Source organism: Pristis pectinata, chromosome 16 (genome assembly GCF_009764475.1).
Source record: "Pristis pectinata isolate sPriPec2 chromosome 16, sPriPec2.1.pri, whole genome shotgun sequence".
Lineage (NCBI taxonomy): Eukaryota > Metazoa > Chordata > Chondrichthyes > Rhinopristiformes > Pristidae > Pristis > Pristis pectinata.
The window spans coordinates 21,315,097-21,342,533 of record NC_067420.1 but is presented as its reverse complement, the minus strand read 5'-3'; the positions used below and the strand labels follow the sequence as shown (position 1 = coordinate 21,342,533).

General features: G+C 37.8%; 1 protein-coding gene across 1 annotated transcript in view; it reads right to left on the bottom strand.

Moving 5' to 3' along the window:
• Positions 1-1,673: 1,673 nt before the first annotated feature.
• ada (adenosine deaminase) overlaps positions 1,674-27,437 on the bottom strand; it is a 50,447-nt gene continuing 24,683 nt past the window's right edge. Inside the window, exons 4-11 of the mRNA XM_052031096.1 lie at positions 24,167-24,310; positions 16,137-16,252; positions 14,819-14,943; positions 8,034-8,105; positions 7,433-7,534; positions 7,182-7,249; positions 5,815-5,944; positions 1,674-3,229 (exon numbers count right to left, since the gene is read on the bottom strand). Coding sequence (XP_051887056.1) covers positions 3,125-3,229; positions 5,815-5,944; positions 7,182-7,249; positions 7,433-7,534; positions 8,034-8,105; positions 14,819-14,943; positions 16,137-16,252; positions 24,167-24,310 — 862 coding nt within the window. The 3' untranslated portion in view covers positions 1,674-3,124. The remainder of the gene's footprint in view (positions 3,230-5,814; positions 5,945-7,181; positions 7,250-7,432; positions 7,535-8,033; positions 8,106-14,818; positions 14,944-16,136; positions 16,253-24,166; positions 24,311-27,437) is intronic.

Below are 27,437 nucleotides of genomic sequence, written 5' to 3'. Positions count from 1 at the left end.
ATTTGCAATTACAGAAAATAGAAAAACATGTTTTGCTCTATGGGCAGAGGAAATGATGTATTGGAAAAGGAAATATTGAATCCTCACCACCATCCCCCCCCCACCAAAATAAGAGGGAGGACTAGTCTATATTGAGTAGAAAGGCCCCTATATTTCTTTTACTTCTAAAAATTGAATGTCTTATTTAAATAAGACTCTGTTTTTCCCCTGGCAGTAGAGTCTGGAACCTGGAGCCATATGCCCAGGAGTGTGTGTGTGTGTGTCTCAATTTGGATTCAGCTGGAGATGCATTTGTTTACTGAGAAGGTTGTGAGTCTATTGGAATTCTTTACCACACTGAGTGTACACAACTGAGCACCAAAGTTCAGATCAGTAGATTTTCACATACTCGGGGATATGGCAATAGAATGGGAAAGCGGTGCTGCAGAAGTTCAGCCAAAGTTGTATTCCTGGGATGGTGTGTGTGGCATCCAGCTTCCTCCACAGTTGCAGTGTGGATGCATGTTTGCAATGCAAACAGTGCAGGCACTCCTGTAAAAGGACACTAGAGTCTTGGTTAAGTGTGGGAACTGGAAACTAACTTCAGGGGACCATTGCAAGTAAACAAATTTGCTTGCAGCAATTCCTCCCTCAGAACCCATTTCCCTATCCCAGTTCTACTCCCTTCATGTTAAAAATGTGAGGTTTGTCAGATTGCATATTTTGTAATAGGCTTGTACTTGGTCGTAGTTTGTGGCAACAAGTCTTTGGCCAGGGAAATATCCGCTGGGCTCGCATGCTGCAGATTTAACGTGGCTTTCTTGGCATTGAAGTTCTAGCCCTTGGTTTCAGCTCTTTGATAAAATATCCAACATCAAAAAACGGGGTTTGAAATACTGGTCGAAATACACATCAATGTTTAGTAGGTGTTGAATTTTAATATAGAATCAAATTAAAAGCTATTGCTACACCTGTCTATGGAAGCAAAAGTCAAATTAATCATTACATAAAACAGGAATCCTGGGGTCCAGTCACCAAGGTATTTCAGGAAATTGTTTTTTATTAATCACTTTCCCTGTCTAATGGAATCTGAAGTTTCTCTGCCATGTTGCATAAACTTGCCAGCAGGCTTGCTGGGACTGATCCTGTTACACAACACATTTCTGAAGAAAGTGCGCAACTTCAGGCATTAGCTCTTTCTAATTAGTGTAAATTACCAATTGCAATGGAAGTTATCTATCACAGTACATTGCCTCTAATGGATAGCCAGTACTGAACATTAGTATTATGATGTTTCAACTTGATCTTTTTCAACCTTCCAAGCACTAATCCCCACTCCACCAGCAACAAAGGAATTATGCACAAATTTAAAAGTGGGATTACATAAACAGTGCTTACTATCTTTAAAAAAAATTCTGGAAGAGTTTTCCCCCCAATGATTTGATATTTTGGGTGTTCAGTTGTGATAAATAAAAAGAGTACATTTTAAAATGTAATCTCAAATCTAATTTTTTTGTCTAATGCATCAGTTCAACTTCTAAAATAAAATGAGTACCCTTCAAGATTTTGAATTGGTTTTTTTGATTATGGTGGAGGGTCATTTATAAAACTTTTAGCTACATTTTCTTATTTGACAGAGCATCAACAACAGTATAGAAATGGAGATTTAAAAACACATTTAAGACAAAATAAATGGTTTGAAACAGTTCTGGAAAATCCTTTATTTTTAAAGTTTATTTTTAAACATTTTACAAATTTGCCATATACAAATTACCTCTGAAAAAGATTTATCTATACATCTGAATTCAGTCCAGGTACAAAGCCATATTTTATGCAGGAGTGAGTTATAAAAGTTGTCTGCCAACAATCTGTTTCATATAAACTTTGATATTCTCCTTTATATCATTGTAAACTTTGGGAAAGACATTTAAGTAATTTGCTGAATCAAATGATAGTGCCAATGTGTAACTTTTGGTAGTGCACTGTATTAGATACAAGTCACTGGTGGCACTGTTTGGATCAAAAATTAACAAAAAATGTGTGAAAGATGGTTTATCAGTGTGCCAGTACAGGATGTGAAATGTTAATTAGAACATCCCTTATGTTTACAGTTGAAATAAACTCTGCAGTCAAAATATTACTTAGTCTCCATTTCTGAAAATGATCATATGTAAGCATTTGCTGATGGCAGAGGTGCAAGCTGAAATTCAGCACAAGAGTTAATTAAGAGACTTGCGTAATAGATAGGAGATGTACAGGCGTATATTCTAAATACTTGTACAATCAACCAGCTACATCAAATGAAAATTTCTCAGTAATAATATATTTAAATTTAATCTTTAACTATTGAACACTATATCAGCAATACCCAATTGTGTAAACTTAAAGGACCATGTCAGGGAAATACTGAAACATCTACAAAACATGATGAATCTACTCAAATCACAAGTTGGGAAAAATTAGATGGTTCTATTTTCCAACAGCAATAGTTCAAATGTTATGTTGTCACTAAATTGTGGATGAGACCATTCTCAACTATTTTCTTTCAAACAGTATCAGCCTAGTTCTAACCATCCTCTGTAATACAAGCTCATTCCTTAAACTCCTGTGGGGCCCCTTGCTCTCATTTCCAGCAATGTATCACTTGAGCAAGTCAGGCCTCTCTCTTCCCCACCTCATTTCACCAGACAATATCAATCTTCAGCTGCTGATAGGTGTGAAATTTGTAGTTCACAAATTATCATCCTAAAATTCTGTATACTATTGGAGTTAATATAATTGACTAAATCAGCCACATCAAATGTCCTTTATTTGCTGTGGTTTAGTGATCCTTTGGGACAGTTGTAGGCAAGGTGCTGCTTTATAAAATTCTGCTTTCATGTAAAACATGAAATGTTCTCTTGTATCTTAAATGATTCTGCAAAGCCATTGCCTAAACATTGCTCCTTAAAAACAAAATTAAAATCAAATTGATTATATAATACTTAAAATCAAAGGCTGCAAGGAAAGCTGTTTATAGTTGTCACAATGTGAACAGTTAACAATGGAATATTCTGAAAACAAAAACTGGTGCATTAATTGGATACTTCAGGCAGTCACTTTGGAGAGAATTTCCTGTTGTTGGTGTTGATTTATCAGTAGCAATTTAAAAAACATTGTTCTGCATCATCCCGTATGCCTTGTATAATGTGCATAGAAGTTCTTCTTTTTCTTTCTTAGGGAGAAAACTGGACTTGGCTGCATTAATATTCTGCAGATTAATGTGGAAAAATACAACCAATTGCTTAGATAGAAATTTTCATGACACATTTTCGAAATAACTCTGATTTCTTCCTAATTTCAGGACAAGTTAGTAAAATGTAAAGCAAGAATTACAAACCCCTTCCATTTCTACAATGCGACTATTATAATGAAGTCTACATATATTCTCCAGTTGGCAAACGTTTTGATACCCTTGCTATGACTAGGGGCTCCACTGTTCAAGAAAATATAATAAGCCCATCTTCTACAGCTTCATCTAAGAATATCTAATTGCTATTAAAGATTCTTGGATTTAAATAAACAATGATCTTCAGTGGGCCAAAGGATGTTTCCCCAACTGCAATTTTTCATTGTTTTTTTATTTAGGAACAGGAAAGACAAAATATGATCATCACCCAACAGGATTCTGGAACCTGGATGTTTGTGACAATTCCCCAATTTACAACTAACATCATGTTTATAAGTCTCTGGATAAATTAGCCAATTTGAAATCCTAACTTCAGACAGCCTAAAGCACCCTAGCCTGGTATTTTTATTCTAATTTACCTTAGCAGGACATGCTGTTTTATCCATTTTTTTTAGGGATCTGAGCTTCACTGGCAAGGCCAGCATTTATTGTCCATCATTACCTGACCTTTAGAAGGTGATGGTGAACTATTTAGTACCTTCCTAGGCCAATTCAGAGAGTATTTAAGAGTCAGTCAACCAGGTGATGACAGATTTCCTGAACTTAAAAGGACATTTAAAACAAAACATCCGGTTCACTAAAGAACAATTGGTGGTTTTTCTGGTCATCATTACCAAGACCAATTGTCATTATTTTTCCAAATTCCAGATTATGGACTGAATTTTAAACTTCACTGCTGTCATAGTGAAATTTCAGTAATTTAACTGCTGTGCTTATTGTTGTTAGAACTCCAAGCATTTTGCTGCATGTAAACAGTTAAAAGCCAGTTTTGTTCTTTTTCCAGATAGACAAACCTATTGTCAGAATGAATAAAGAATGTCTAATCTTCATTAGAAAGCCCATTGTCTACTGTGCTGCAAGTCCTGGAATGGGCCATGAATTGCCCAATGTTTCAAATTTCATAAATACTGCACTCCTTGGGGATGACTGGAAATGCAATCAGCTGTTGCAGAAAAGATTTGAGATAGAGCAGGACTCTGCTGGAAGACGTGAGAAGCAGTTGAGACTTGGGGAATTAGGGGTAAGGAGAAGTAAACTGAAACATCAGATGTGGCAGGGTGAGTAAAACCGAGCTAGGATTGGGTGGCATATTGGTTGGAGGAATGGGTAATGCAGTGTAGACCAAGGTTGGGAATTGGATTGGAGAGGCCAAATCAGAAGATTGAGCCCCAATTAGCAGATTGGTCATCAATTGCAGAATAGCTATTAACATAAGAATTAGGAGCAGTAGGCCACTCAGCCCCTTGAGCCTACACAGTCAATTAAGATTATGGTTGATCTGATTAGGAATAGTCAGCAAGGTTTTGTGCGTGGGAAATCATGGCTCTCGAGTTTGATTGAATTTTTTTTGAAGAGGTGACCAATTGAATTGATGAGCGCATGGTGCTAGACATTGTCTATGTAGACTTTAGCAAGGTCTTTGACAAGGTCTCGTATGGTAGGCTGGTCCAGAAGGTTAGATCATGTGGGACATGGGGTGAGCTAGCCAACTGGATACAAAATTGGCTTGGTGGAAGGAGAGAGGGTGGTCATGGTGTGCTGCAGGGATCAGCGTTGGGTCCATTGTTGTCAATTCATATTATCAATCTAGATGAGAATGTAGTGGGCATGGCTGATAAGCTTGCGGATGACACTAAAATTGGTGGTATGAACAATGGACAATGAAGGATATAAGATTACAACAGGATCTAGATCAACTGGGAAAATGGGCCAAGAAATGGTAGATGGAATTTAACTCTGACATGTGTGAAGTGTTGCATTTTGGGACTTTAAACCAAGGCAAGACTTTCACGGTAAGTGGTAGGGCCTTGGAGAGTGTTGTAGAACAGAGAGACCTAGGGGTACAAGTACATAGTTCCCTGAAAGTGGCAACAGGTGGGGAAGGCAGCATTTGGCATGCTTCCTTCATCAGTCAGAGCACTGAGTACAAGAGTTAGGATGTTATGTTACAGCTGTACAAGATGGAAGTTCAGAATGAATATTACCCAATTTGTCTTCATAACATTTGCTGAATGTGACCCATATCAATCACCAAGATGTTACATTAGATACTCTCTCTAAATTGAATTTAATGCCCCTGGTCTATATGATGTATATGATCCGCTCCACACTTTTGTAACCACGTTATTTGCTGGGCTTTCTCCATATTAGATTCCAGTTCCAATACCTCTGAGTTTATATCAGTATTAAACAATAACCAATACTCTAAATAAAACTGCTGTGGTATTTTTCTATTTACAAATATTATTTTCCAAAAAATCTTAATCTGGTCCTCGGGTTCATTAAATAAGCAACAATTTTGCTCTTATGAAGTCAATTTTCTAAGAATAACCAGAAAATGTTATAAGAAAATAATTTTTTTTTGCTAAAGCTTAACATCAACTCACCACTCTCTTGAATTCTTCTTCTGTGAAACCCATGTATTTTGATGCAATGTTATAATCTTTATCGAGCGTGGATTTGAATATCAATGGATCATCAGTATTCAGTGAATAGTTTGCTTCATCTTCTCTAAACCTGTGAATATAGAATGTTGGGAGGAATTAACATATGTGGGAAGCCATGAGTGGTACCTATTCAGTTCTAAAAGATAATTTTAACCCTTTTAACCCACATACATCTTAAGTAAATTTGTGTTGTAGCCTCCTGGGCTAACCAATACATTTTGAGATGTGCTTCCCAGATTGAACACTGGGAAACTGCCTCAACTGTACAACTGAAGCAGAACATCTTCCTTATGTCCTTGTCCTCAAGATAAATGCTAATCTTTTCCATAATAAGCTTTTTTGATCATTGTCCTTCTGCTGTGCACTAGCTTTTTGTGATTCATGTGCCTCGACACAAAAATGTTTTAATCCTCCATAGTTTCTAGTCGCCCAAAATATTTCAATGGATCTTTCTAGGATCTCATATTCCCACTTGGTACTCCAGCAGCCCATTACTCCTTTTCTTAATTTTTCTCCCTTTTCTAACTTTCTATTGCTCTTCCTAATTTGACAGCATCTGCCAACTGAGGTTAGCAACTCTGCATTTCTTCATTCAAGCCACATGGTGAGACAAACAGATCACTACACAACACAATCTGTGTCAAACAACCTTCTACTACCTCGAAACCAATTTTCAGTTCTACATTCCTGACATCATCCCTGATAGCGCCCAAATGTGGGCCAAATGGTCCCTTCTATACCATTAATCTTTATGATTCTATGATTCCATGCACACTTGTATTTGCTAATCATGTACATAAGTTTATTAGATGGTCAAAGTATCTTTGGATGTCAGTAGATATTCTGCTACTTAAATTCAACTGGGTAATTTGTATTAATTGTTTCATCTGCCTGCTAATTTACTTTGAACCTTCAAGCATCTTGATGACCAAGAATTTGGATGAATAATTTATAATTAGCTGATACTGCTGCACCATAATCATGCTGCAGCCATGTTTGAGACTACCAGACCTTTTGTTTTCAGTTTTCCTATCTGCTACAGAATTTCTCCAACATGTTTGCACCGATTTAAAATGATATGTTCAATGCCTGCTGCTGGCTGCACAAATTTAATAAATAGGTTCTGTAACCGTTATCATTCAGCGAGTTTAATGTTTGCTGTGGCATGCACTTTCTCCAGCCAACCAAAACGGTGGTAATTTGCAAGGTAGGTACTCCTCAGTAATAAGGTGACACTTTAAACCAAAGTTCTTTCCCTTGAAAGACATCTCATTCCCCCAGTAAATAAAAAAAAGAACAGGAGTTACCTTTTGATTGGATGCTTTGTAAAATCTGGGTCACATGCTCCAGTGAGATAGCTAGACCAAGGACAGGTCTGGGGGTTGGGGGGTGGGGGGAGAAACAAAAATGAAAATTGACTGTCACATCTGAAGGAGTCAGAAATAGTATGGTCCATTCAAAATCAAATCATTGATCTTGGTGTAGCAAAAAACAAATAACTTGTTCAATTTTTTTTCCAAAACATTGAATGTTAGGTATAAATCCAGGAATTGCTTACCTCAAAATGCATATTTTGTTTTAACAATTGGTTGTAGAGATGAGGGTCTTTAATTGTGTGATACCCATGTCCAATCCGTTCAGCCTTCAAAACATCTACGGCCTATCAATAAATAAATGTCAACTAATTATCTGTTGAAATCAATAACTTAAATTAGTGAAAGCCAACAAAGTTATACAATTTGCAGTTAATTCGGTCAAAATTAAAAACAGAAAAAACATGTAATGCTAGCTTAACATTGGACATTTCTGAATTTCATATTTTTCTTATGTTCAGATTTTTGATGCTGCTTCAAATCCCTATTTGTTGTGTTTCAACTCCATGTTACTTCCATTCAGACCAATGTCAAACAAGAAGTTAATTTGAATAGCATTCTCTTCAATGTCAATGTCATTTGGTGTGAGTTTTACAATTATCCTTCATTACTCATTTCACCCCACCCAGAAGGTAATGCATTTTCCAGCACAAAACAGTGTCTTTATGACAGTGAGAACTAAAAGAGAAGCTGATCTGGTTAGTCAGAGTGCACTCAGATCCAAGTTCATCACTTCTGTAAAATATTAAACACACAAGATACAAAGAACCATAAATACCGCTTCACCTCTTTGACTGTCGAAGGTCCTCCAACTTCGCCAGCATGTACGGTTCGATGGATGCCACACTGAACAGCTTCCTGAGAAAGTAACAAAAAAAAAGTTATTGACACAGGTATATAACCAGAACAAACCAGCTCAAATGCTGAATGCAGAGCCTGCTTGCTGGACCCAGTGTCCAAAGATCGCCAAACTCCATCAGGTGGGTGTTCTAGTCATGCCTGCCACTAAAATGACTGATGAGCAGCGAGTTGGATGGTTAGCCCAACAGTAGCGTCACCTCTAGAGTACTAACAACTTGCATTGTTCCCTTTCATGACCTCAGACCTCATAACAGCCCAGTATACTTTACAATTAAATATCTTTAAATTCAGTCACTGGTACTTCAGGCAAAGCACGATTACCAATTTGCACACCAGAAGGTGCTGTGCTGAACTTCACTCTGTCTATCCCTGTCTCTTTCTTCGACCATAAGATACAAGAGCAGAATCTGGTCATTTTGGCCCATCGAGTCTGCTCCACCATTCAATCATGGCTGATTTTTTTTTTCAACGTTCTCCTGCCTTCTCCTCAAAACTCTTAACCCCTTACCAATCAAGGCCACCCTCATTGACCAACCCTTTGGTCATCAATCCAAATACTTTGTCGTCTTTTTTTTTTGTCTCATTATACTTTGAGAAATAACTTGGAAACCTGTTTTGCATTGACCAGAGAGACTATTACAATTTTGTAAACTTCTGCTTCATGATGCAATTCGTGGAACAAGTCATTCACCACTAATATTTAATTTTTTTGGATACCAACCATTTTGTCTTTTTTTATATATATATATAATAAGTAGAGAAATTGCTACTCTAATCTTTGAACTTTGTTCATGGAGTAGCAATCCAAAGTTTAACAATTTTATTTGTTCACAATTTTTTTCACATGTCGGTAAACTATTTTCATTACATGGTTTCAGATGCCCTTACTGCTAAGAGGATCTATCTAGTCTTCCAATAACAGTTTCTCCCTATTATGATTTATCAATGATGGACTTTCATCCCTAATTATTGAACGTAACGCTTTAGATTATTAAACAGTCATTTAAGTTGGCACCTGATAAATTAATTGTTTTATTGATGAAGTAGGTGAGAATAATTTTCCATTCAACGTATCCATTCCAAGAACAAATCCGCAAATATCAATTATATTCTTTGCAAAAAGTGAATTTGGATTTCCAAAGCCCACCATCTTTTCTGATTCTGTATACCAACTAAAACGGGCAAGAAATTTTTAAAAGTTGCAAATGGAGGGTTCAGTTGATAATTAATGGATTGTTAAGTGCTTTTTCACTCCTTCAATAAAATAATCTACTTATCAAGTGAAAAAGCTAAAAGCTGAAAATGTTTAATATCTAAAATAAAAGTCAAAAATCCCGCAAATATTCAGCATCTGTTGAGAAAGAAACAAAGTTAATTTTTCAGGTTGATCGTACTCCATCAGAAATGAATCAATGGTACAGTGCAAGTAGATAGATATGATCTAATGGCAATTATGAACAGATGGTTACAGAGTGACCAAACCTAAATAGTTAGGAACTAAATATTCCATGATATTTGACATTTAGGAAAGACAGATGAAAAGAAAAAGTCTGCGCTATAGCACTCAATAAGGGAGGAGATTAGTCCAGAAATAATCTCAGCATGACCAATTATGATGCAGAATGTGAATCGATTTGGGTGGAGCTCAGAAACAGAAAAGGTTAGGAAATACTGAGTTACTTATAAGCCACTAAATAGCAATTGTAAAATTGAGTGTGGCATAAAAATCAGAAAATTAGAGGTACGTGTAACAGAAGCAGTACAGTATTCATGGGAGACTTTAACCCATAAAGACTGGGCAAATCAAGTTGTCTGTAATAAGGTGGAAGATGAATCTACTGAATGTGTTCAAGATGCTTTTCTCTCACAGGAGGAACCATCTAGGGAAAAGGCCATTTTGGATCTCACTTTGTGCAATGAGAAGGGTTTGATTGATAATCTTGTTGTCAAGGGGCTTTTAGGGGTTAAGTGGAATAATGTGTTAGAATTTTACATTTAGTTTGAAAGTGAAAATCTAAAAAAAGGAAACTATGAAGGTATGAGAAAATAGTTGGCTGTGGTTTATTGGGAAAACACATTTAAAGGTATGACAGTACACGGGCAAATGGTTAACATTTAAAGAAAGAATGCACACATTTATATTTTAAAAAATTCATTAAGGCACAGAAAACCCAAAGCAATTCATCCATGGCTGACCAGAGAAATTAAAGATAGTTTTCAATCAAAGGAAATGGCTTATAGAGTTGCCAGAAATATCAGTAGGCCTGATGAGCATTTTAGAATGCATCAGAGGACCAAGAAATTAATAAAAGCAAGATAGAATATGAGTGTAGACTGGTAAGAAAAAAAACTGATTTTTAGAGCTTTCATAGGAACATACAAAGGAAAAGAGAGGGCAAACGGAGATAAAGACAGGGAAGCTTAATACTGGAAATAAGGAAGTGGTAGAGAAATTAAACGATTGCTGTTTGTCTTCACAAAAGAAAATACACAAAACCTGCCAAATATATTACAAAATCAAGGGTCTAGTGAGAAAAGGTATCAGTCCAAAAATCGTACTAGAGAAGTTGGTGAACTTGCAAGGATGTGAGGATCCATATCCCAGAGTTTTGAAAGAGGCAGCTTTAGACATATTCTGGTTATTATCATCGGAGTTTCTGTAGGTCCTGGAATTGTTCCTATGGGTGTACAGGATATCAAATGTGACCCCAGTAGTTTAGAGAGGGAGAGAGAGGGAAAATATAAAGGAAGTACCAAACCATTAGCCTGATGTCAGTGGTAGGGACAAAGTTGCGAACTATAATGAAGGTTGTTATAACAGAATAGCCTGAAAAGAATGATAGAATTTCAGAGAGTTGACATGGATTCAATGAAAGGAAAATTGTGTTGCAGTTCTTTGAAGATGCAATGAGTAAAGAAGATAAGGAGGAATTAGTGGATGCAGTGTATTTGAATTTCCAGAAGCCTTTCAATAAGCCTGTTGGAGATTCAGATGCACCTCATCCACTTGTTTCACCTCATCTATTGGTTGATTAGCAAATGGAATTAGGATACTATATTGACCTGGATTAAGAATTGGTTATTGAACAGAGAGTAAAGATGGGGAATATATAGATACTTTTCAAGTTGGCAGACTGACTAGTGGATTGGTGATTGGGCTCGTGATTTTTATCAATTATTTGTTTGAGGGTACAAAATGTCGTCATTTTTCTAAGTTCACAAACAATCATAAACAAAGTGGGAATGTGAATACAGAAGAACTTGCCATAATAGGAATGCAGTAAAGGTTCACTAAACTGGTTCTAGGGGTGGCGGGTCTGCCACATGACAAGAGATTGAGTAGACCGAGACTATTAGAAGAATGAGAAGAGCACTCATCTAAAAGTGCTCATACAAAATTCTTAAGAAACTTGACAGGCTAGATACAGGGAGGATGTTTCCCCTGACTGAGGACCAGAGGGCATAGTTTGTGTAAAAGGGATCAACCACTTAAGACTGATATGAGAATTTTTTTTTTCCTCTGCTGACAATTCACATTAAAGTATAATTGCATCACCTTCCCCTGAGGTGCTGCTGCTGCTTTATACAATTCACAGAATATCTGGTTCCATCCTCACGGCTCCAGGGACCCACGTTTGATCTTGGTCTTGGGTGCTGTTCTTGTGGAGTTTGCACATTCTCCATATGATCATGTGAGTTATCCCTAGATGCTCCAGTTCCTTCCCAAAAACTTAATTGACTACTGTAAATTACCCCTTAATGTTGCTAAGTGACAAAAGTTGACATGAGAGAGTGAATAATTTGCAAGGTTACAGAGAAATAAAGTGTGTGGGAATAGGACTGACAGGATTGCTCTTTTGGGAGCTGGCGTTGACTCAATGGGTCAAATGGTTTGCTTCTGTGGTAATAAACAAGTAAGATAGCCCTTCCACTATCATGAATATACATCTATGATGTTAGTCCTATCACTAGGGACCTTGGTATTTTGGAGTAGGATCCCAAAAAGTACTATCAGGGAGTACTGCCAGAACTTATTTTAAATTTTATGGTTTCCCTTTTGCCTGTGCAAGGTCACACTAAGTACAAAGAGACTGATCCAAAAATAAACATTTCAGTACCATGAGAGTGTTGGATGCCCAAGGTAAACAGATGTCTATTAGTCTCACCCTTTAAATAAACAAATGGCAAGAAACAAATCTGAATTTTCCTGATTTGACCAAATGGATATGCTTAAATATGGTGGATATATTAAATGTAGCTGGGTGAGGGAGCCGGGATGTAAAGTTAGGAACAGCATGGAATGCATAATCCCACATCTGCCAATGAGGTAGGAATTTGATGGACAAAGATCTATGTCAGAAACTTATGATTAAAAACAAGACTTGCTTCCAATCTATCAATGACTCCATGAGTGAACAAGTCACTTGCTTTAGGTTAAAAGGTCCAGTGGCCCTTTATAGTATAATCTTGGTAAATTAGCCAATATGCTAATAGTATAGCAACTTCATATTATTTATCTCAGATTTAATATTGTGGCATAATTTCCCTGAATAGAGAATAGCTAATCAACATACGGCCTTAAATCACACTTGCACTGTATTAGAGATCCATGGACACACACTGACATAATAGATGCATATTCCCATTTAGTGATTTGTGTTGACAATAAGAGAGCATTACAAACAGACTATACCAAAGGTTTATTCCAATACCAGCCAAATATCTGAAATATTTGTTCATGGGAGTTGCTCTACGTTATAATTCGGCATCAAGCTGCAGTAATATTTAACATGCTCTCTCTTTCAAGATCATTAGTTATTTCTATGGGGAAGATCACTTAGAAGCTAAATGCTTAAAATCATTGTAGATTTACTGTTGTGTGTCAATCCCTTCTGATAGTGGTGTGACACCTGGTTATGAAACTCAGGAGCAGCAGCATGTAAAGACAGTGGACTATCATAATTTTGTATTTTTTGGCATTAGAAGTGTGAGAGATGTGCACAAGTTGAAACAATAATAAAGCAATATGTATTTCATCCTGTCTTTGAATAATGCAAATAGCCTCTCCCCAATCTTGCTGTAACATATTTAAGGTTAATGTTGATATACATGTTTCCTCTGTTCTCCAAAAAGGCTAATTGGTCTGTTTTAAATTGATTTACCCTCATCGGTCAATGTAGCTCACCACCAGCACTTAATGGCGAGGTATGCAATGGTTTCTCATTTACCTTATGCTTATTCTTAAAGACAGCTTCTGGATTAAAGCCTCCTGAACCTGATCAGCAAGACCCAGTACACTCAGTGAGGAAATAAAGTCACAGGAATGCACCAAAGCAAGCCCCACACACAAAACTCCAGAGAAAACGTTCTACAGGCAGAAAAGCCATCTATCAAAGCTATCAAGTTTTTCCCCTCAATGCTTTACACTATTCTGACATTCAGGAACATTGAAACCTATTAAAAATAAATTAAAATTGTTTGAATAATTATCAAAAAATAAATTCACCTCGAACACTTTAAAATCATCATAACATTTACAAATTATTCAAAAAAAAACTTCCTTTACTCTTAGTTTTCTTTCTTGCAGCTCCATTTAAATACTCTCAGCTCCTAGATCTGTGAGCACACTCCCCAGTGTTGGTGCTGTGGGTTTTCAGTGCAAGTCTGTCCTGCCAGTGCAAATGCTGGCAGTGGAGCACAGCAACAAATTCACCAGCAGGAATCTGTTGGCAAGTCTTGGACTGCCACGTGCACCCCAGTCCTGAACTTGCTGCAGTTACGCAGGTAAATGCTGACAGTCTGTCACAGAGCCAACAGCACTTAGCATTATTTTTTTTATAAGGCAGATATTAAACATTACAGATCTAATATATTACATGTCGTTATTACAGTTGTGATATCCAGATAATGACCTTTCTTCACCTAATCAGTTAACTGTTTCTTTCGTAAATATATATGCAGATTACAAAATTTTACTTTTGCTGTTTTTTTTTTATTCACAGCATTTTACTCAACCTGAAACTAATGATATTGGGTTCCCTCAATAAGGCAGATAATGATTACTATGTTTCAGAACACTTGAAAACGGTGAGAATTATATCTTGCGTGTGATAAGCAATGATATTGAAGAACGTTTCAGAGCACACAGATAACAGGTAGCATCCATGCACATTTAGTCAGCCCTACCACACATTTAATAGCAGTCAATTCATTTAACAAAAGCGCTATGGAATTAACCAAATGTCACCCATTCGAAAGAATATCTTATGTTAATAATTCAGAAGGCATAATGAGAATATTTATGTGTGTAGAATTGTGGAACCTATCCAAATAATAGATTTTTAAAATCTAACCTACCGCTTTATAGATGGACACACAGGTAGACGATGTCCAAGGGGTTCTCCCTTTCGCTCGTTTGACTTCAGCTGATGCCAAATGGAAAATAAGTTTGTGAGACGTACCCAGCATATCCATTGATCAGGTGAGTCATTGGTAATACTGTAGTGAATGGCTCCCCCACAGAGTGCAGCAGAATAAGCTGAATGCAATCTGAGGAGAGCAGTTCAAGCAATGCATTGTGTTACCATCTCTGCCTGTTGCGATGTTCATGTTTCCAAAAGACCAAATGGGATTGAATTTTGTTTTTGAATCTAGCTTCCAACCAGTGTTTCCCATTAAGTTAATTCATCATGTGAATGGGAAGCACCTACCTCAAAGGCCTTGCCATGGCCTGAATGGACATCAGTACTTAAAGACTCATCACCTGCCAAATCAATGCCCACAACACCTTCATTGCGATATTTCTTGCACAAGTGTACAACTTCAGCAGACCATTCTGAAAAGTACCAAAAGCATAATTTTGTCACCTTATCATTGTCATTCATAGGTAGAACACTTAAAGAATAATTATTAAAATCTACAAATTGTAAGCTGTTTGCAAACCTTCAGCTGCTGCTTTTAATGAAAGAGTTGGGTTTGATGTGCAAAGGGAGAGAATGGAACTTGGGTCCAGTTGAACTGGATGAAAGCGATTCAGTCAAAAATACTTCACTGAGAATCTCAGTTCTGTTGGTAGATGGAAGGCAATCCCAGGTCAAAAGGATGTAGAAGTGGACCTCTTGAGGTCCAGAATATCCTGGAGGAAATTAGGATCCTGAAAATTTGTAACCAGCTTCAAAGACCTTTAAGAACTGAGGATGTGGCCATGGGTTTCAACAGCACTGAGAAGGAGAATCCAAATTCTGATGGGAATATTGGAGATATACAGAAAATCAATCTTAGTGATACCATGGTTTTTCCTCTGATTTTCCAATTATGTGCTAATATAGCTACAACACACCAGTGAGAGCTGCCAATTGGGTTGGCAGATAGTTTACAAAAAAAAGAGTTGGAAGCAGACTGGAAGAAAAATGACTTTGGGAGATCAGAGGGGAGATGGAGAAACTGGAAGTGATAGACCAGGATCTGGCAGTAGCAGATTCCAAACGAAATTCCATTCCATCCAATTTGCTCCTAGAAATTACTCCTCTCCTAAATCCCAGACTTCTGGCCTGTTCTTTAGTATTGCAGTAAGAAATGATTTGTGTGTATAAAACAATGAAAACATTAAAAAATGAATAGATTTAAAATGGCACAAAGGCCTGAAGATAATCATGAGGGAGTCCCAGAAGGCTCCAATTGGAACTAGAAACAACCGTGGCATCAATCACAAGGGAAAACAGTGGCAAAAATACAGCATGTCAGAGTTGAAGGAACAGGGCTGTTGTTCTCCATGGTCTAATTAGCCAAAAATAGGTTAAATGAAAAGACTGGCATGACAACACCATTTAGCTTGGGGACTGAGCTTAGAGAACCAGATTACAACTCTGTTTAATAATGAACAAGGAATTGAACATTGGCAAAGATCTATCAAATGCTTCAGGTAGCAATGCTAACAATTCTCAAAAGTTCCCAATATATGCAAATTAGATTTAAAAACAGTGTGCCAAAGTAAAAAAAACTGTATTTGCATGTGCAATGATACATTACCTGGCATGTGCCGCATGCAGCAAAGGATGGATCTTGCTTTAATTTTAAAATCCTTTTCTCCTTCCTGGAAGCCCTTGTTGACAAGTTGAACCACTTCATCAGGAGTCAAGTCCCCTCTGGATACAGAAGGACACATGCTCAGTTGATGTAAAAGCCAGAGGCAGATTGATCATACACATCTTTTACATACCTAAGCAACCAAGTCTGGATAAAACCAACTAACATGGTAATTTTAGAAGAGCATTTATGATTTAGGCATTTACAATTCATCCATTTTTGTAAACAGCCAATGACTTCTTCATTGATACTGTTACAATCCAAAGCAAAATACCACATCCCCATGTAAGTAACTTCACAGAACCACTGTACTTATTGTAGGTTTGCCATTGATTCCATTGTAGACAAATATTGTCGATCAGAAACAATTGAAAAGCCTTGATTTTATTTTTAGAAAATCACACGTGAATAACTGCAAAATATAAATTTTAATGTAAACAATTTCTTAGCAAATAATATCAACCTAGACCTTTTTAAAAGGGAACAATTGATAGACTTTTTATTGATGCACTGCAATTCTCTGCCAGAGTTCGTTTTGACTCACAATTGTGGTAATTGGATTTTACATCCTCTGTGAACTGGTTCTCTGACTGCCTCATGGCTGGCGGTTAACAATAGCAAGATTTGGGAGCTGAAGAAATAACTTTTCCAGCAGAATATACCATATACCACTCAAAAATTTTCAGTCACTAGGCAGAGTAAATATACACAAAATCAGATTGAGATTAGCCTATAATTACAAAAAAAAAATGCTTTCAAAATAATGGCACAGCTAGTGAACCTCATTGTTGTTTATGCACATCTGACAGCAATTTCAGGTGAGGGGAGATACTTAAAGCACAAATTAAGTCAGTCTGTCAGAGACGCTCCTTTGGACATACAGCATCTTAGCGTTTTCCACTCCCCTCACCCACCCATTACATTGATCAGTGTGAATTTCCTGTGATAATGATACCTCAAAAGGTGGATTCACAGTAAATTATGTACAGGAAGTTAAGACTCATGTTGTTCCATTGTTTAAAAAAGGCTCTAAAAGTAAACCAGGTAATTACAGGCCAGTGAGCCTGACATCAGTAGTAGATAAATTATTGGAAGGTGTTCTGAGAGATCAGGTATACAAGTACTTGAACAGCCAAGGGCTGATTGAGGATAGTCAGCATGGCTTTGTGTGTGGTAGATTGTGTTTAACAAATCTTGTAGAGTTTTTCGAGGAGTTTACTAAGAAAGTAGATGAAGGAAAGGCTGTGGATGTTGTCTACATGGACTTTAGTAAGGCCTTTGACAAGGTCCCACTTGGGAGGTTAGTTCAGAAGGTTCAGACACTAGGTATCCATGGAGAGGTCGTAAACTGGATTCGAAATTGGCTGTGAGGGAGAAGATAGAGTGGTAGTGGATGATTGTTTCTCAAACTGGAGGCCTGTGACTAGTGGTGTGCCTCAGGGATCTGTGCTGGGTCCATCGTTGTTTGTTGTCTATATCAATGATCTAGATGATAATGTGGTAAATTGGATCAGCAAGTTTGCTGATGACACTAAGATTGGAGGCGTTGTGGACAGGGAGGAAGACTTTCAAAGCTTGCAGAGGGATCTGGACCAACTGGAAGAATGGGCCAGAAAATGGCAAATGGAATTTAATGCAGACAAGTGTGAGGTGTTGCATTTTGGAAGGACAAATCAAGGTAGGACATACACAGTAAATGGTAGGGCACTGAGGAGTGCAGAGGAACAAAGGGATCTGGGAGTTCAGATACATAATTCCCTGAAAGTGGCGTCACAGGTAGACAGGGTTGTAAAGAAGGCTTTTGGCATCCTGGCATTCATAAATCAAAGTATTGAGTATAGGAGCTAGGATGTTATGGTGAGGTTGTATAAGACATTGGTGAGGCCAAATTTGGAGTATTGTGTGCAGTTCTGGTCACCTAACTATAGGAAGGATATCAGTAAGATTAAAAGAGTGCAGAAAAGATTTACTAGAATGTTGCCGGGTCTTCAGGAGTTGAGTTACAGGGAAAGATTGAACAGGTTAGGACTTTCTTCCTTGGAGCAGAGAAGAATGAGGGGAGATTTGATAGAGGTTTACAAAATTATGAGGGGTATAGACAGAGTAAATGTGATTAGGCTCTTTCCACCTAGATTAAGAGAGATAAGTACGAGAGGACATGGCTTTAGGGTGAAAGGGGAAAGATTTAGGGGGAATATTAGGGGGAACTTCTTCACTCAGAGAGTGGTGGGAGTGTGGAACGAGCTGCCACCTGACGTGGTAAATGCAGGCTCACTCTTAAGTTTTAAGAATAAGTTGGATAGATACATGGATGGGAGAGATCTGGAGGGTTATGGACCGGGTGCAGGTCAATGGGACTAGTGGAATAAAGTTTTGGAACAGACTAGAAGGGCCAAATGGCCTGTTTTCTGAGCTGTAGTGTTCTATGGTTCTGTGGGGTAGGAACCTGTTTAAATGATGAGTTAATTACTACCAATCAGCCTTTGATACTTAAAATTAGCACAAGTTCACTTTCAAACTATTCAGGTTTTATTTTAAAGGCACCTTTTAATCAAAAAGAATCACTCATTTTTCCTCCCTTTCCACATTCAGCCCTTTTTCTCCACTCATTATTTCTCTTTTCATATCTCATTTGGCATTCAATTTACACCCTTGTTCCAACCTTGCATTGTCCATTTTACAAGCCATAATTGTGGTTTATTGTTTGCCCAGTTGACACGTGTTGCAAGCACCCTGCAGAGGGTGCCATGTTATTTCCATCTCACACTTCCAGTAACATGCCATGGAGATTAAACAGGCAAGGTAAAATTGAACCAACAGCCGACCCAGTTAAAAGAACATTTTGGGACAATCATTGGGACTTGGAGAGGGCTTACAGAAAAACATTCCAAGGAATTTACCCAAAGGCATAATGAAAAGTGTGAAAAAAATTCCAAAAAAAAATATTCAGAGGAACGATCAAAAATTTAGAACTGTCTTAAGGCAGGCAAGGAAGATGAAGAAAGGATATGTCAGAGAACAGGTGTAAGTAACCAAATGCACAACTATTAATGGTGTGGCAAAGGGAGGTGAGGAATGCAGATAGTTTTAAAAAGAGGAACATAAATGGAAATCAGAAAACTGCAAGTGGTGGAAATCTGAAATAAAAGAGGAAAATGCTGGAAACATTCAGCAGGTCAGGCAGTATCTGGGGAAAGAGAAACAGAGTTACATAAATTCTTTCCATAGATGCTGCCCGACGATGTTCAATATGATTGATTCTGGGCCACAGGGAGGAACGATGTTATAAATAGATACTTAAAAGAAGCAAACGTGGAGTGGAGAAGGTCAAAAGAGGAAATAGTCTGATTTAGGGCATTTGCATTAGAATTCTGAATGAGCTGTTTTATGGGAAATGAAGCCAGGCAGGAGGATATGGGAATAATTCTGTCTGAATCTGACAAGGGTGATTGAAGCTTTCTGTGCTGGATAGATGAAAGGAGGATTGAAGCACTTTAATGAAACTGGAAATAGGTGAACCTTGGTCAGAAATACAGAACGGGGCACCAAGGTCAAGAACCATCTGATTCAGTTTGTGACAGTTATCAAAGAGAGTATAGATTTTAGTGACACATGTACAGAGTTTCTTACGCTTTTCCTACAGTGAAGGATGAATTTACTGCACAGGCAGTGGGATGGTAGGAGAACTGATGAGGGATGGAGCTGGATGACATGAACGTAGCAACTGTGTAAGAAAGTAAGAAATGATGCAAGAGTAGTTCATTCAGCCCTTTACACCTACTCCACTATTCAATAAGATCATGGTTAATCTTTCACTTTAGTTTCTCTTTTGATACTAACCCCACAAATTTTGATTCCCTTAAAATCAATAAATCTGTCAATCTCTGTCTGGAATATATTCAGCAACCAACCTTCCACAGGATTTCAAGATTCACTATCCTCTAGCTAAGCCATCATTTCGAAACTATGCCCTGTGAATCTAGATATCTATAGAAAGCATCCTATCTGGATGCATCAGGGCTTGGTCTGGCAACTGCTCTGCCCGGGACCACAAGAAACTGCAGAGTGTTGTGGACACAGCTGAGCACATCACAGAAACTAGCCTCTCCTCTGTAGACTACACTTCTCGCTGCCTCAGTAAAGCAGCCGGCATAATCAAAGACCCCGCCCACCCGACATTCTCTCTTCTCCCCTCGGGCAGAGGATACGAAAGCCTGAAAGCACATACCACCATGCTCAAGGACAACTTCCATCCCGCTGTTATAAGACTATTGAATGGTTCCCTTGTACGATAAGATGGACTCTTGACCTCACAATCTATCTCATTATAATCTTGCACCTTATTGTCTACCTGCACTGCACTTTCTCTGTAGCTGTGACGTTTTACTCTGTATTCTGTATTGTTTTACTTTGTACTACCTCAATGCACTGTATAATGAATTGATCTGTATGAACAATATGCAAGACAAGTTTTTCCACTGTACCTCGGTACAAGTGACAATATAAACCAATTCCAATATCCCAACCAGAAGTAACATCAACCCTATAAAGCCCTGTAAGAAGTATGAATAGCATTGCCAAGGACCAACATACAAATTAAGATGAGGAGTGGGGATAAAGATACATCGTTAGTCCACTCACGAGCGACTGTGAAAATAGGAAAATAAAAGTGTAGGCAAACTTGACATGCACTTTATCCAACTGAGGAACAGTTTATCAATCATTATTTTATATTAAATAGATAAGTAATTCCATATAAAAACATAGGCCTAGCAATTCTTCAATGGAGACACATAAATCAGTGACTGTATGGTTTACCATTCTGGCTGTGGGCCTGCCTCTTGCAAATTCACCAGTATTCAAGGTGCAACTGAATTGGAATTGCACTGAGGTAAGATGTTTCCTTTGTGGACTACATCAATGCAGAGCTTATGATGGAAAACCAAGTCCAGGACAACAGTGGGTTCCCAACTGCCAGGAAGCCTTTAAGTCATGCCACTGCTGAGTAAGCAGCACAAAGAGAACTCGGGTGTGCTGAGAGTGCCTGAAGTCAGGTGCATTTTGGAACAATGTGAACTAATTTCTCCTGGCAATGCTCTTTTTAAAATAAAATCTGTGTAGGACATGAACATAATAATCTATTTCCGTGTGAGGTGGAATCCAGCTGATTTGTGACAGAAACTGCTCAGTGAACATTCCGGGCTTGCAGGAACTGATCTGGGAACCATCATAATCACATTCCATTCTGGGAAAGGAGAACAGTAATATGTGCTTAAAACTTCTTGATTATGGAGCTCTACTACTCAGAAGACCATCTGGTCCATTGTGCTTGTGATGGCTACTTGAAAGAGCTATTTGACTGGGTCTAATCATCTGTCCTTTCCCATAGCCCCAAGTTTTTTCTTTTCAAGTCTATGTCCATGTTACTATTGAATCTGCAATCGCAACTCTTTAGGGAACGCATCCAGCATGCTAGAACATATTTCCTCAGCTCTTTTGACAACCATCTTGTCCATGTTCTTTGGTCCACCTTGGAATGGAGTTTATCCTTATCTATTCACATCAAAAATTTGAATCAGGAGATCCTGGCTTCATTGCAAAGAAAACAATTTTTAATTTCTTTACTGTCTCCACACAAGTCATTCCTCTTTCCTGACACCTTTTCAGTTAATATCTTCTCTGGAAACAGTAGTCTAGAATTTCTTGACATAATAACAATGAATTATTGGCACTACCAATATTTATGGAAGAAATATTTTAGCAGTTTCTGCAATACACACAAACATGAAAATCTTCTGTCAGGGAATCTCTGTACCACTACAGATTACACAATTGCAGTCTTCTCTGGTACATTCAGTGAATTAACAAGAACTTCAATTACTTACAAACTATTCTGTAAAGCAAAAAGCAGAAATATTACACCTTGTTTAAGCTCTCTGGCCCTAAAAAAAAATTTGGACTGTCATTCGCTCAGGTAATTATTTTAAAACTCTTTAAAATAATACAAAGCTATTTTTAAGTATTTTTTTTAAAAATTCTCAAGATATTTCACTCAATTTAATCTCAAGTGTAAGTTCAAATCTTTACTTTTCTCTGCATGAGGTGATTAAAGTGACAATTACATCTTGGTTTACTGTCTATGAAAATTCTTCCATGTGACTGGCTGCTTAGCATGCTTGGTGACATTGGTGTTGCAGAACATCAGAAAACAGCCAGTTCATGCAACTTTGGGAAAGAAGAGATTCATGTTCCAGTGGTCGCTAGATTATAAAGGAGCTTTTTTTGCAGTCAGCAGCTAGCACAAACCTCTGCTGTTGACTGCGGGATATGTAGTGCTTTATAATCTTTGCCACTCTCAGTGTATCAAAGATGACCTCAAGTACAAGGATAATTTACCAAGTTGTTTTCAATATAATTTTAATTGCTGAGACCTCTATGGTGAACTATTATTACAGTCCCTCTGTTTGGACTGATTAATGAAGTAGATGCAAGCAATACCCAACAATGTAACATGATTAACTTCTGACATAAGAGCCGGCAATCAAAGCAGCACCATCAATCACTGGCCTACGTAAAAGTCTGATGTCTTCACTCCACAGACACCTGTCAATTCAGACCAGAATCTCAAGATAGTGCTATGCTGTGTAGATTTTCTGACTTCACAATCTTGTGAAGTCACATCACAACACTGGCCCATGGTCACTACATTGGGCAACCAATGAAACATTAGTTTTTAAATAGATACACTGGCTGTAACTATCAAACTGTCACCTGCTACTAACAGCATTTAGAATCACGTTGACCTTGGCCATCAACCAAAAAGCTTGTAAAAGACAAATATGGGTTCTTGTCATCTTGTCAAAAGGCAGAGACAATAATGAAGCACCTAGATAGTTCATGTTACAGGATAAATGAGTCAACCTGGTTATGACAAACAAGTTTTGAGGAAAGTTATTTAGACTCTGCTGGCATGTGTAAAAATACAGAAGAACAAGCTAATATACAAAAATGGTTGGGAAAGTGCAAATAGATTGGACTGAATTTAACACATCAGTTGTAGAATAGAAAGGGAAGTAATATTAGCAGTGTGAATATAAACCAAAAGGTCAAGATTGGAGTGGGACCTGGATAACTGGTTTAGAGGGATGTGGGCCAAACACAGGCAAATGGGATTATCGAAGACTGGCTTCCTGGTTGCCATGGACAAGTTGGGCTGAAGGGCCCATTTCCTTGCTGTACCACTCTATGGATCTCCAACACAATATCTGAGAGTGCCAATTGTTCTAAAATTGGAGGAGCTTACTCAAACTTGGAAAAGGGATGACAGAGAAAGTTTATATTTAGCTACTTATGCGTTGGATGGTGGAAGGACAACCATTCTATCTCGAGAACAGATTGTGCTAGATATTACAGCAAAACCTTCAGATGGAATTGAATGATAATTAATGGAGAGAATTATTATTTCTTGACTGACTGTTTGCTGAGCCTTTTCAAGTCTTATACATGCTTATGTAAGTGATTGTGTATTTAAAATTTTTTAAGCTGTTCTTTGCTGTAAGCTTCCTTATATTATTACTCCTTTGCTAAAGAAATTACACCTCCGTAACAGTATTCAAATGAATGGCAAAATGTAAACATTTCAATACACAAAGCTTTCTGCTACTGTTCAGTGTCCTTCCATCTATGCTAAATTTTTGCTTTGGTTTGCACTGGAATGGGAATTATGTTGTTCTTTCCAGCCCCTTCTTGGTGCAAGACTATGTGATTCGTGGAAGAAATAATAAATTCCCCAAAGCTATGTTATACTTTTGACACTGATTTATTGATAGACAAGATCCCTGTGCAGTTTAACCAGTAATGGGAACCAGAGTAAGCAGCTCTTAAAAAGCTAATAGTTGAGCATTCATGCCAAAATACCCCTACAACAAAATAATTGTGAAATAATTCTCAAAGATTGTACTCAGATTACTTACGGTTTTTGGTTCCAAGGAATCGGATCAACGTTGGAGTTAGCCAGTAAATGCGGACTGTATCTTGCTTCAAAATATATAATGCCTTCTTTGGCTTTCATTTCTACAAGCTCATAAGCTATTCTTTTCACAGCTTCCCTGTCTCCACTGTATATGGAAGGGGGGGGGGGGGTGGAGGGAGAAAAAAAAATTATGGTTACCCTCAGCCTTAAAAGAACCAAAGTCTTGGACACTTGAAGACTGACATGTAAACCAAATAGTACATGTAATTGAGATGTTATTCAAGTAATGTTTGAAAATGTTATTAGTCAATATACAATAAATAGGTAAATAATTTACAGCTGGTATAACAACAGGCTGGGATGAAATGTTCAAGAAAACCAATAAAAGTATCTCCTGCACTCTCAGTAAATGATGAGCTTTTTTTAAAAAAAAATCACTTTCAGGATGGGAACATCATAGCAAAGCTAGGAGGCATTGTTCATTTCCAACGTCCCCAAGAAGATAGTAGTAGTCTGCTTTCTGACATTGCTACAGTCTTTCTAATGAAGGTACTCTCACAGCACTGTTAGATAGGGATTGCCAGGATTCAGTTCCAGGATGAGGAAGAAATGCAATACATTTCCAAATCAGGATGGCATGAGATTGGAGAGGAAACCTGCAGACGGTGGTGTTCCCATGTTGACCGTGTCCTTCTCAATGGGAGGTGATTTCAGGGGAGACTTGCAGAGTAAGTGGCATTTTGTAGACGGTAAACACACTGCACTCACAGTCTGCCATTGCATCAAGTACTGTTCTAATGTGTCCTGTGGGTTCTTTTGCTATGAAGCAATGAAAGCAGCTGTAAGGAAATAACTGCATTCTTTGGTGAATGTCAAGCTAGGCCCCACCATGGTTAGATTTCACTTTGCATAAATTGTAGAAAGCTTGTTTTAGAAATGCAAAATACATGGCCTATCTGCTGTGCGAGGAAGCTACAAACATACATTTTCAAATAGGCTTTGCAATTTCATATTAAGAAGCAAACTGACTAATTCTTCAGTAACCGAAAAGCATCATCTGTCTGGCTGAGATCAACTAGCAATGCCACAGAAGCGATGAAAAAAACCTTGCTTTGTAGTCTGAAACACAGTGATATAGGAGACAACCAATCATTCATGATCCTACAGAATTAACAAGACATTAAATGCAGGAGATGGTTTACAGAAAATTACGGGTGCATAGCCCCCATAAATCGGGGGGAGTTGGTGGTGGTGTGTTGAAGATCCACAGGTATCCAAGTAGGTGCCCAGCAAGTGTGCCAAACAGGGTATTGGAAAATTTTATCCCGAGACCTTAACTCTACACCATTACTCAGCAATAAAAATAGGTCACATCTTGCAACATGAGCAGCAATAGAAAATACTTGGCAGCAATGATTATGGATGATTCTTACCTTCTAATGTCAACTATGGTTAGAATGCAAATGGACTAAATCCAAAATCTTTGAGCCAAATGTAGGGTGTGAAGAGTAAGCACATCTTATATCCCATGAATGCTTATGTACAATTCATCAATACAACTAATAACTAAAGCACAAGTCAATGCGTGACAAAGTACAGGAGTGGAGTGCCTCTGATAATACAATAAGTATCTGAGCCACTGTACAGAAGCAAAATGCCTTATTCCCACAGGAGAGGGTAATTGAACATGAAAGCAACTAATAGTATTGTTCAATAGTTTGCCTTACTGTCTTTTCAGCTAGATGTATTGTGCCTGTGTGTGTCCTGGAGAGGAGAAAGATAGCAGTAACATGAATACAAGAACAAATCTAACTGGATGAATTCAACTGTTTCAGCAAACATTTGGCCGACCAACCAGGAAACTTTTTTCAAATATATTACCAATGTTCTTTATACAAGTAGAGGCAATAAGGTTTATTAATAGAAGAATACCTTCATGGTTAATGCAAAACCCTGATGGTGTTGGTTCAATGAACTTAGAAAAGCGCACATACACACACACACACGTTTTATTGTGTACTTATATCAATGCTGATTAAGAGGTCTTTCAGTAAAGCCCTTATTCTGCAAGCTTAATTCCTAAATAATGAGGGAACGAGTGATCTTTTTGGCCTCAGTTGATAGCTTTGAATGTATTTAACACTTAAGCAATCAAGAGAAGAACATTGTTTCACAAGTTAAATCTGATTAAAGTAGTTATTGAAAATTTATTCCAGCAAAGTTTTACACTTACTACAGATATTTCAGGATGATGTTATTTCTTGGACAAGTAATCTCATTGTGCCAGTTAAATATTTTCTGTACAGGTTATTGGCCGCAACAAATGCAAGGCTTTATTTTGAAAGTAACATACTGATGGAAGTTGCTAGACAATTGGCAAAGAATATCAGCTTGGCTCAAGTACTTCAGCCCTTCCTCCAGGCCAGATGTTGAATTGGAAACCCAGCAGGCACGGTAGTGTAGCAGTTAGCATAACACAATTACAGCACCAGCGGCCCAGGTTCAATTCCGGCCGCTGTCTGTAAGGAGTTTGTACGTACTCCCCGTGTCTGCGTGGGTTTCCTCCGGATGCTCCGGTTTCCTCCCACATTCTAAAGACGTACGGGTTAGGAAGTTGTGGGCATGCTATGTTGGTGCCAGAAGCGTGGTGACACCTGTGGGATGCCCCCAGCACATTCTATGCAAGGATGCATTTCATGGAGTGTTTCAATCTACATGTGACTAATAAAGATAGTTTCTCTCTTTTTTTTATATATATATAAACTAGATGTCACTACATAATGAGGAGCCACTGCATTTGGATTCATTGTTAATACAAGCATATTAGAAATCCCAGGACTGTTTGGAAGATCCTAACTTCCTCCTCTCAACCAGTAGTATTAAAATCTGATCGGATCTGATTATTCACCATTTGTGGTCAATTGTTGTCTGCACATCAGTTGGTATATGGGATTACTTTGAAATAATTGTATATAAAAAAACCTTTGGGACATTTAACGCAATAATTTACTATATTTACCTCAAAGCAGGACCTACTCGAGTCATTACTTTATGCAAAAAGAGCCATTTGGCGCATGTGAAAGCAGAATGGATTTGTTTAATTAGGCATCATTAGCTTAAGTAGTTCGGCACAACATCATGGACCGAAGGGCCTGTTCCTGTGCTGTATTGTTCTACATTCTATGTTCTATAAGACCAGGCTGGTGGTCATTTCTGAGTATATTAGTGACTAACCAGAAAATGATTTTTAGGTCATTGATCATGAAGGGTCG